General features: G+C 39.3%; 1 protein-coding gene across 4 annotated transcripts in view; it reads right to left on the bottom strand.

Annotated features, from left to right (window-relative positions):
• LOC131221595 (cysteine-rich receptor-like protein kinase 44) overlaps positions 1-11,894 on the bottom strand; it is a 51,125-nt gene extending 39,231 nt beyond the window's left edge. The window contains exon 1 of one of the 4 annotated variants that reach the window (XM_058216879.1): positions 11,052-11,894. In XM_058216879.1, the coding sequence (XP_058072862.1) occupies positions 11,052-11,835 (784 nt within the window). In that variant the 5' untranslated portion in view covers positions 11,836-11,894. The remainder of the gene's footprint in view (positions 1-11,051) is intronic. The other 3 variants (XM_058216877.1, XM_058216878.1, XM_058216876.1) reach the window with 3 other exon arrangements.
• Between the last annotated feature and the right edge of the window lie 266 nt (positions 11,895-12,160).

The following is a 12,160-nucleotide window of genomic DNA, read 5'->3' as shown; positions in this document are numbered from 1 at the left end:
GGTTAGCATCCATGACTTATGGCTTATTTTATTGGTAATTGTTAATTTGTTAGCATCATTTTTTTAATTGTTAATTGTTATTGCTAATTGTTTTAATGTTATAAATATTTCATTTTTTTAGTGTAGGATAATCAATTGCCCATATAAGGATTTTTATGTTGTCAGATATAGATTAAGTGTATTTTTTTATGCATAGAAATTCTTAAAATTTCCCTTTTTGGACAGTTCAATGTTGGATAAATAATAATGTTTTCACTTATTCTAATTTAAATGCATATACTTGTTTTGGTTCGTCTCTCATAATTCTCTCTTGATATATTTCTTGCATTTATTTTCTCATCAAATATCCACACTTTCTATGGATAATTGACGTGTAAATCAAATAATAGATTAATATATTCTGAAGAGATAAGTGGAGATGCTGTCGAAAGTTTAGCATGACATTTAAATTGAATAATGAAAGCATTGTAATCTATTCAACATTAAATGAATGACTGATTTAAATACTTAGGAAATTGTTGAAATTTTAGAAGACACTTGTAGACAGTGGAAGCATTAATTTATACATAAGATTGGTTGCGTCCAAGTTGAGGAAGTAATAATTATGATATTGATCTGAAAGAAGAAGAGAATGTGTTTCAAGCCGCAGTACATAAAACAACAACGACATGAATAGAGTTAAGTTAACATTTCTTATTAATTTATTGGAACTTGAAAATGATGCAATCGGTACTTTTTTTTTAATGTTATGTTGATGGATACTATATGTGCAATGCATTAATGGTTTTTTTCATTAATAAATTACTTTTATTTTATGTCGTATTTCGTTATTGCTAAAATATTAATTTTTCCAGCATAATATATAGATATGTCTTCAAGTGAACCATTAACTGATGTTTGAGACTATGGTTCCTTAGTTCATTCTCAAAGTCTAGAAAGTTAAACATATTGTGTTATTTGTTTGGAGCCAAGTTTGTTAACAAAACTAATTGGCTTAAGTTATACTTATCTTATCGGGGTAGAGATGCAAAACCGTGTATTAAAGCCCTAAAGGAAGCCCAACTTATTTTTTAAGAACTTATTGATTTAAACAAATAACATTCCACTCTCTCATCCAAACTTTTTAAGAAAGAGGAGGAAGTTAAATTAGCATTGGAAGAAGAATAATTCCAACTCGCCTTAAAGTGTAGTATGGAAGAAGCTTTTACATATCAATAATGTCCTCTAAGACAATGTGATTTCGAAGTAAGTTCAAATAGCACAACTAAAAAGAAGAAGAGTAAGAATTCATATAAGTGTCTCTCCAATCTTAATACGTTTTACTGGGTGTTGGGAACTACATATTAATTTTCTCACAAAAAAATGTTTGAAAAATCTAATTCATACTATACAAGAAGATGATAAAAAACTATTTCAACCTCTGATTCAGGAGAGGTGAACGATTGCGTATATAAAGAATTGAAAAGCAGCTTCAGCTCGGCAGACGAATCTCCTCTGCAGTAGTAATTAGAATTCACTTTGTATTTAATATTTTATTTTCTACTTGTTATTAAATTTATGTAGTAAAATTATAATTTTAACTCGATACTTCCGAGTTCTGACATCGTATACTTGATCTCATCTCGAAAACTAAACTCGAACTCAAATTCAAAAACTCAAAAACTAAACTAGAAAACTAAACTTGAACTCAAACTTGAAAACTCAAAAACTATAACTCAAACTCGGCTAAAAAAATCGAACTTGAACTTGGCTCAAAAGTTGGAGCCTGAACTCAACTCAAAAGCTCAAGCTCGAACCTGGCTCGAACTGGTCCGATTGTTGACTGAGCCGAGTCGAGCTGGAGATGCTGGCTTGATCACCGAGCTGAGCCGAGCTAATTAAGTTCGAATTAGGTGTGCCTGGTAACCAAGCTGAGCTGAGCTGAGGCCAACTCAATTTGGTTTAACTTGATGTACACCCCTAATTAGGTGCCACTAGGATCCATCCTGTGGGCCTGACCTCCCGTCCATCTGTTTCGCCAGCTCATCCAATGGCATGGTCTTAAGACGAAGCAGGTACAAATCTTTAGTGTACCACATAACAGATAACAATAGTCATTGAACACCCATGGTTAAAAGCTTCTTAGGTTCCATGTAATGTTTATTTGCCATCCAAGCTGTTGATAAGGTCACACAAACTTGGATGAAGGGTAAAAACAAAGAAAAGCTTCATGCAAAACTTTTCTGGCTCTTAAAACGTTTTTAATGGTGGAAATCCAATCCCTATTATATGGTCAACCAAACTTTTTTTATATTATTTTTTTGCTTCATTTTCGGATCATGCTCTAAAATGAGCTAGCAAAACTGATTAATGATGTAGATATACATATAACACATACATTGAGGTCAGCCCTACTATCAGATTAGAACTCACCTAGCTGGATCTTTGTGGTATTCAGCGGGGGTTCCACTTTTAGGAGTGGCTTCAGCGATCCCTGACTGTGGGCCAACCTTGATTATCTTCCCTACATTCATGTTGTCCATCCATTTTAAAAGCTCATTTTAGGGCATGATTCCAAAAATGAATTAGATATCCAAGTCTTAAGTGGACCACACCATAGAATTAGCAGTGATTGAATACCAACAATTAAAACATTTTGGTGGCCACTAGAAAGTTTATTTGCCATCCAACCTGTTTCTAAGGTTATAAAGATTTAGATGAAGGGACCACACAAATATAAGACTGATCCAAAAATTTTCTAGCTTAGCCTACAAGAAGAGACCTAGATGGAGGGACCACAAAAATATTAGCTTGATCCAGAACTTTTCTAACTTAGAAGAAGTTTTTAATGGCCAATCACCACTGGGGTTCACCTGAGATTTATTTCTATTTTATTTTTTGAGATTATGCCCTGAAAATGATGTATCAAAATGGATGGATGGCATGGATATAAAGAAGAAACATTAAGGTGGGGCACAAAATCAGCGACCCAGCCACCTCGGTTGATCCGGGACTTCTATATAGAAGTCACGGCCCATTTTTCTGTTGGAAAATATTTCGAAATGATAATGTAGATAAAAATAAATAAATACAAAATAGATTCAATCAAGCCAAGCACATATTGGATACATTGTCCTTAAATAGTTATTCCCCCCTTTTACCTAAGATAGTTGATAGGCTACGTGGCAAATCCCTTCCAAGATACGACAAGCCTAATATATATTATGCCTGCAGCAATCACGATTCGGTGTGTAACAATCACAAATAAACATTTGTAGGCCAAATCAACAATTACAAATAAACATTTGTAGGAACTCGTTCAACACAGCTTATCTGACATATTTTGATTTGTAGCCCTAACTTGCTTAGAAAAGAGTAGAAAAAAGTTGAATCATGGTTCTAATTTGACTCACTAAGTTAGATGCTGAGTTAACTCACTGAGTCATATGCTGAGTCGACACATTGAGTCACGTGGTGAAATTTGTTTAGAGCCTGCGAGAATAGGAGATGTGTTTGCTTCTACTACTAATGAAATACTAATTACTTAGTCGTATACTGAGTAGATACATTGAGTCACCAGGTGAAATTTGTTCATAGATGGAGAAAATAAGAGACGTGTTTGCTTCTACTACGTGATGAAATGATCCCAACAAGCCTTTCTTAGATAGGATCTGGCAGTTAGAAAACTAGTTGTTTTCTTCCTTACTACTAGAGGTGGGCACAGGACGACCTGATCCGACTAGCTCAATTCGTCCGACTCGGTCCGATCCGATTCAACTCGAACCGAATGGGTGAGTCAGTCCGAACCGATTAAGCTTCGCCCAATCCGAACTCAAACCGAGTCAAGTTCGAGTTACCTAGTAACTCAATCCGACTCGACCCGAAACTCGATCCGGTTAGACTCGACTCGATCCGAAACTCGACTTGACCCAACTCTCTAACCCTACCCCAACCCGATCCCAACCTCCCTCATCCTCCTCCTCTTCAAAGCCTAGTAACCACCCACCACCATCCTCCTCCTCCATTCCCTCCTCTCCACTCCCTCCCTCCCTCCATCATCCTCCTTCTCTTCCTCTTTCAAGCCAGACAACAACCTTCTCCTCTTCCTCTTCCAAGCCCGGCAGCCACCCACCACGATCACCCTCCTCCTCCTCCTCCTCTCTCTCCTCTCCACTCCCTTTCTCCCTCATCTCTCAATCCGACTTGGCACCAACTCGATCCGACTCGGCTGACCGGATCAGACTCGATCAGCCTAGGCCAGACCGAACTCGGATCGAGTCAGGCATGTTGGACTCAGTATCAAGTCGGATCGATTTCAGGTCAGGCCTATTTCAAAACCGGTTCGAGTCGAGTCAGCCTTAACGCTGTCCGACTCGACTCGATGCTCTACTTACTACCACACCCTCACTCATGCATGTGCCTGTGCTCCACCACTAAGCACGGGAGCACGCAAGCTTCCATACCCCGGCAGATTTACCCAACTAATAAGGCACACCGCATCCCACATATATAATCTCGTCTTTTCTTGTCTTTTCCAAGGAATGTGTGACAAAAAAAATTTTTTTAAAAAAAATAACATTTTGATGGATGAACCTGTTGGGAGACATGCCTTCCCTGAATTTAAAATGGATGAACAGAATGGATTAAAAGCATACATCATGGTGGGGCCCACAGAGCACCGAACATCAGCCACCGGGCTAGTGGCTAGGGGAGTAGCGAATCCGTTTCCATTTCTATCAATGCAAACAGGAAAGCGAGGGGACATGTGTCACTAGTGCAAGGTAAATCCCCCAGCATTTTTAGTCTTCAGTAATGTCGACCCAAGGGCCTATTCGGAAGAAGGAAACGGATTGGCTACTCACCCCGCCATCAGCCCGAGGGCTGTTGGTCCGTGCTCTGTGGGCCTCGCCATGATGTATGTGTTTCATCGATTCCGTTCATTCATTTTTACATATCATTTTAGGCCTTTATCCCAAAAATGAGAAGGATATAAATCTCATGTGGACCACACCACCGGAAAACAATATCGATTGGATATCCACCATTAAAATCCTCCTAAGGCCCACTGTACTGTTTATTTGACATCCAATATGTTGATTAGGTCATACAGGCCTAGATGAAGGGAAAAAACAAAGATCAGCTTGATCAAAAACATTTATGGTCCCCAAAAAGTTTTTCATGGTAGACACTCATTCAATACTGTTTCCTGTAATGTGGTCTATTTGAGATTGGGATATACATCTTTTTTTGTCTCAAAATATAAAATGATCTGTAAAAATATATGGACGGCATGGATGAAAGACATATATCATCATGGGGCCAATTCGTTTTAGATTTTCTACATTTTTAGAAATTACTTGTAACCATGTAAGGACCATACAATTAAGGTATATATATACGGAAACGCTCACCTACGAACTAGTTCGTATCTAGTACATACGAACTTTTTTGAGAACCCATCATACGTGATGTGGATCCAAAATCTGAACCGTTCATGTGAAACAACACCTCGTGAAACCCCTCAGGACCAAGTTTTACTTTGATCTAGAGCTTTGATAGGCCATGAAAAATTAAAATAGTTTCCTCCCTTGATTTGCATTTCCCTTTGCTATGGCCCACCAGAATTATAGATCAAGGTGAAAATTTCTCACATGAGGTTTCATTGGATTTCGCATCACATGGACCGTTCAGATTAGACACCCATGACACGTGTGCAAAGGCGCACACGTGCGTAGGTGCGCAGGGGAGCATGACTCGGTGTGTATATATATATATATATATATATATATATATATATGTTTTAAATTTGTAGATATTATGCTTTAAAAGAGTTTTGTTATAATTAAAATTTTTATTAAGGTTGGAATTTTGTTATTTTTGATAATTATGAATTTAGATTTATTTTTTCTATATTAATTATGTAACGGAGAAATTTACACATTAGACATGATTAAACATTATTTAATAAAATATATATATATATATATATATATATATATATATATATATATATATATATATATAGATATATATATATATATATATTATTTTTCTTATAAATTAAAGAACCTACTTTGTAGATTCAAAATTTTAATTACTTGAGAAAGTCAATGATCTTCAACCCATTATCCATTTACACGCTTTCATTTGTCTATGTGTCAATAGGCGCCCATCTACTATGACTCCTACGATTCGAGTGGTCTATTTTGATTTAAGATGTGCCAGATCGAGCACGCAATTTTCTAATGCATCATGCAATCAACTAGAGTATCAAATGAATAGGATTTTGAAAAATTGTATCAAAAGTCTCTTTGGGCCCCAGTCTATCAGGACGCTTATATACCGCGGCACAGGTCTGTTATTTGCCTCTGACGTTGACGACACGGTGAAGAATGAAGTACAAGAAACACTATCTTGAATTACAAGATCCTCCTAAGCTTTTTCATCGGAAACGAATTGGCCCCACGATGATATATGTCTTTCATCCATGCCGTCCATATATTTTTACAGATCATTTTATGTTTCGAGACAAAAAAAGATGTATATCCCATTTCAAATAGACCACGTTACAGGAAATAGTATTGAATGAGTGTCGGCCATGAAAAACTTTTTGGGGACCATAAAAGTTTTTGGATTAAGCTGATCTTTGTATTTTCCCTTCATCTAGGCCTGTATGACCTAATCAACAGATTGGATGTCAAATAAACAGTACAGTGGGCCTTAGGAGGATTTTAATGGTGGATATCCAATCAATATTGTTTTCCGGTGGTGTGGTCCAAGTGAGATTTATATCCTTCTCATTTTTGGGTTAAAATCTAAAATGATATGTAAAAATGAATGAACAGAATGGATGAAACACATATATCATGGTGGGGCCCACAGAGCACGGACCAACAGCCCACGGGCTGATGGCGGGGTGAGTAGCCAATCCGTTTCCTTCTTCCGAATAGGCCCTTGGGTCGATATTACTGAAGACTAAAAATGCTGGGGTATTTGACTTGCGCTAGTGACACGTCCCCTCGCTTTCCTGTTTGCATTGACAGAAATGGAAACGGATTCGCTACTCCCCCAGCCACCAGCCCAGTGGCTGATGTTCGGTGCTCTATGGGCCCCACCATGATGTATGCTTTTAATCCATTCTGTTCATCCATTTTAAATTCAGGGAAGGCCATTCCAACCTGTTGATTAGGTCAACAAAATCTGGATGAAGAGACCACACAAATAACATTTTGATCCAAAACTTTTGTGGCTCACGAGAAATTTTTAATGGTCGATTACCACTTTTTCCTGTATTATGGTCCACCTGAGATTTGGATCTGCTTCATTTTTTGGATCATACCCTAAATGAGCTTTCAACACCGATGGACGGTATGGATGTAGTCACATACATCACGGTGGACCCCACAGTCAGGGGTCCCACCCAACTAAGTGGATGCAGGGTCTCAACTAATCTACTAAACGCGAAGGAAACATTGTGGTCAGCCCTAGGAAGTTTTTAAGCATTCATTGGCCATTGCCACTGTCAACCTTATATTGGAATCTTCTTTATTTTTGGAATCATGCCATAAAATACCAGGCAAAACAGATGTACGGGATGGATATAGAATAAATATATCAAGGTGGGCTTTAGGGAGAGGGCTGCACCGTCCTGCGTGAGGTGGGGCTGCATCTAATCCACTCCCGTGCAATAGTTGCCACCAGGATCCAGCCAGGTGGGTGTGGGCCTAACCTCCCGTCCATCTATTTCGCAAGCTCATCTAATGGCATGGTCTTAAGAGGAAGCAGATACAAATCTTAGGTGTACCACACTGCATTATAACAAAAGTCATTGAACACCCATGTTAAAAGCTTCTTAGGTTCCGCATAATGTTTATTTGCCATCCAAACTGTTACATGGTCACACAGACTTGGATGAAGGGTAAAGCCAAATAGAAGCTTGGTGCCAAACTTTTCTGGCTCTTAAAACGTTTTTAATGGTGGAAATCCAATCCCAATTTTGTGGTCAACCAGGGAAAAAAAATTCCTTCATTTTTGGGATCATGCCCTAAAATGAGTTGGCAAAACTGATTAACGGTGTGGATATATATACAACACATACATTGAGGTTAGCCCTACGGTCAGCCTAGCACTCACCTAGCTGGATCTTTGTGGCACTAAACGGGGGTTCCACTTTTAGGCTTGGTTTTAGTGATCCCTGACGGTGGGGCCCACCTTAATTATCTTCCCTACATCCATGCTGTCCATTTATTTTAAAAATTCATTTTAGGGTATGATTCTAAAAATGAATTAGATAGTGGACCACACCACAGGAAATAGTAGTGATTGAATAGCAACAATTAAAACATTTTGGTGGCCACGAGAGGGTTTATTTGCCATCCAACCTGTTTCTAAGGTTATAAAGATTTAGATAAGGGACCACACACATATAAGACTGATCCAACACTTTTCTAGCATAGCCTACAAGAAGAGACCTGGATGGAGGGACCACACAAATATGACCACCACTGTGGTTCACGGGAGATTTTCTTCTGTTTTATTCTTGAGATTATGCCCTGAAATGATGTATCAAAATGGATGGAAGGCATGGACATAAAGAAGAAACATTAAGGTGGGGTACAAAGTCAGCGATCCACCCACTATGGTTGATCCGGGTCTTCTGTACAGAAGCCGCAGCACATTTTTCTGTTAGAAAAGATTCCCAAACGATAATTTACGTAATAAAAAAATAAAATAAATAAAATAAAAAAAAGAAGGATATTCAATCAAGCTAAAGACGTATGGGATACTTTGTCCTTAAATAGTTATTTTCTTTATTTTATCTAGGACCGTTGACGGTCTATGCGGCAAATCTCTTCTAAGATATGACAAGCCTAATAGATTCTACATGCAACAATGACAATTCCACGTACACGAGTAAACATTTGTAGGAACTTGTTCAATGTAGCTTGTCTGACATTTTCTGATTTGTATCCCTAACTTGCTTAGAAAAGAGTAGAAAAAAGTTTTCATTGAGTTTATAAACTCAGTGAATCATGGTTCTAATTTGACTCACTAAGTTAGATGCTAAGTTAACTCACTGAGTCATATGTTGAGTCGACACATTGAGTCATGTGGTGAAATTTGTTTAGAGTCGGAGAGAATAGGAGATGTGTTTGCTTCTACTACTGATGAAATACTTAGTTGTATACTAAGTGGATACATTGAGTCACTAGGTGAAATTTGTTTATAGATGGAGAGGATAGGAGACTTGTTTGCTTCTGTTGTGTGATTAAATGATCCCAACACGCCTTGCTTATATAGGCTCCGACAGTTGGAAAAATATTTGTTTTCTTCCTTACTACTAAAGGTGGGCATGGGACGACCCAATCCAGCTAACTCGACTCGTCCGACTCGGTCCGATCCGACTCAACCCGAACCAAATGGGTGAGTCGGTCCAAACCGAGTAAGCTTCGCCCAATCTGAACTCAAATCGAGTCGAGATCAAGTTACCTATTAACTCGATCCAACTCGACCTAAAACTCAATCTGAAACCCGACTCAACCCAACTATCTAACCCTACCTTGACCCGACCCCAACTTCTCTCTCTCCCTCCTTCATCCTCCTCCTCTTCCAAGCCCTACAACCACCCACCACCATCACCCTCCTCCTCCTCCTCCTCCTCCTCCTCTCTCTCCTCTCCACTCCCCTCCCTCATTTCTCAATCCGACTCGGTCAGACCGGTTATCTAATAGAGGGAGCATATGCAAGCTTTTTCTTTCAATAGCCGGCCAAATGACTACAGGATCATCAGTCTACTCTACCTCAATTCACCATTTTGAACTTATATAGAAGGTTTTTCCGTACTAGCTCCTACCTATACTGCAGTTGAAGCACCTAAAGGAGAATTTGGTGTCTTTCTAGTTGGTAATGGAAGCAATCATCCCTACCGTCGTGAAATAAGAGCACCTGGCTCTGTATAGTTTATTCCTTTCTCGGTGGCCGAGTGGCTGCCACACCTCTCCATCGGGTAGATCGTGAAAACATCCTAGAAGGGGAGGAGATCGAATGCAGGAGGTTCCGAACATTAGACTGGTCATAAGGTTCTTTCTACTAGGTGGAAGCATCTATGGACTCAGTCTGGATCAATCAGGCTAGACTGAACTCGGATCGAGTCAGGCATGCTGGACTTGGTATCGAGTCAGATCGAGTTCGTGTCAGGCATATTTCAAAACCAGATCGAGTTGAGTTAACCCTAACTCACTCCGACTCAGCTCAATACACAGCTCTACTTAATATCCACACTCTCACTCATGCATGTGCCTGTGCTCCACCGCTGAGATCTGGAGCACGCAAGCTTCCATACCCCGCCAGATTTACCCAACTAATAAGGTACGCCACATCCCACTTATATCATCTCGTCTTTTCTTTTCTCTTTCCGAGGAATGAGTGACCAAAAAAGAAAACCTTTGTTTTATATTTTTAAAAAAAAAACATTTTTAAAAAAATATATATATTATATTTTATTAAAAACTAAAATACAACATTTTCTGGACGCCAAATGCCTGTGGCCCCGCCACACGAAGTGGCTGGAAGCTACGCGGGGTCCCACAGATATGCCGGTGACAAATCCACTCCGTCCACAATTAATAAACTGGAATCCAAAATATGAAGATCCAAAACTCATGTGGGCCACACCACAAAAACAGTGAGAACATGTACCGTTCAAAACATTCCTGAGCCCACCATGATGTTTATATGCCATCCAAACCGTTCAGATGGTGGAGAGTTATCACCACTCAAATAAACTACAGGCAGAAATATCATCCTGATACAGAATTTCTGGTTAGCGTTCAATGTCCGCTATTTTCGTGTTGTGGCCAACATGAGTCCTATATCCTTCTAATTTTTGGACCCTTGTCCTGTTCTGTCCTTTAGAAACTGATGGATAGAGTGGATTTGTCACGGGCATCTTGCCAGCCCCGCATATCTTCCGAATCAGACTAATTTCCTTTGTCTCCAAAAAAACAACCATCTTAATTATACAATTCCAAGAGATCCGAACAAAGTGCCAGCATTTGCAAAACCATGCTTACCTGATGAAGAATCAGTAGGTGACGAAGGAGGAGGACGAGGAACCGAAGCTGCACCAACATAAAAAGGAAGCACGTCATACCTCATAGCACAGCTCGCACCGCTAATTACCGCCCCATCCCTTCCATCACAGCACACTGGAATCTCAGATATAGCCGCTAGCAAGCATGTATAACAGTCATTTTCTGATAAATCTGGTGTACACTGTACAATCGCATATATCTTCTGAGAAGCCGTAAAATTAGCTTCTCCCATCGCCGACATCCGTACGGAAGGATTAAATGCAGCCACTGAAGAAAGATTTCTCAGCAGACTATTCAGTGTTTGGTTAAATGGTTGTGGGTCCGTTGTATTCTTCGAGCTCCGAGTTAACATTATTGAATTGATAGATGGATCATATACGGATTTGAAGTTGCGGTCTGAGTAACGCAACATACAGTGATCATACCATATGACTGCTTGTTTTCTGTTGGGGCACCTTTGTTTGATATCTTGAGTTGACTGATTGACACAGGCATTGCAGGTGTTGAAAGTAACATCGCCTCTACAAAGGAAGAGGCCGTAGATGGTGTCGGGATTTGCGCCCCTCTCGGTGTAAAAGTAGTAGACAAAACGAGCATTGAAAATTAGAATGGGAAGAAGAGAGTTGAGATTAATTTCGAAGGTGGTATTAGCAGTGTAATCAGCTACCGAGCAGTTAGAGTAGTAGTACTCATTGTAGAGCTGCTGGGCTTGAGATAGGGAATGGAAGAGAAGAAGAAAGAAAGATAATTGGAAAATATGCATGTCTTCCTTGAGTGGTTAGTTCGGGGAGAGGAGAACATGAAACCTCTGTCCGAAAACTTGTATAAATTTCCCATGATCTGGGGAGAATTGTGGGCCCCACATGAAGAAACGCTTTCAGCACCGGAGAAAATTCATAGTTGATGGTGATTGGATGGTTGGAATGGTCAACATAAATTGTTGATTTTTAAACATTGAGATGAAAATTCAACATTAAGATCCACGACCTGAAATCAACGACTAGGATCATCCTTTAGGCACGATTAGTAATGCTATTAGCTGAGTTTGAACGATTAGTAACATCCTTTAAGAATTATCTATCCAAAGT

Source organism: Magnolia sinica, chromosome 12, assembly GCF_029962835.1.
Source record: "Magnolia sinica isolate HGM2019 chromosome 12, MsV1, whole genome shotgun sequence".
Taxonomy (NCBI): Eukaryota; Viridiplantae; Streptophyta; class Magnoliopsida; order Magnoliales; family Magnoliaceae; genus Magnolia; species Magnolia sinica.
The sequence above is the reverse complement of the archived record's forward strand: the minus strand, read 5'-3'. Positions and strand labels throughout refer to the sequence as shown.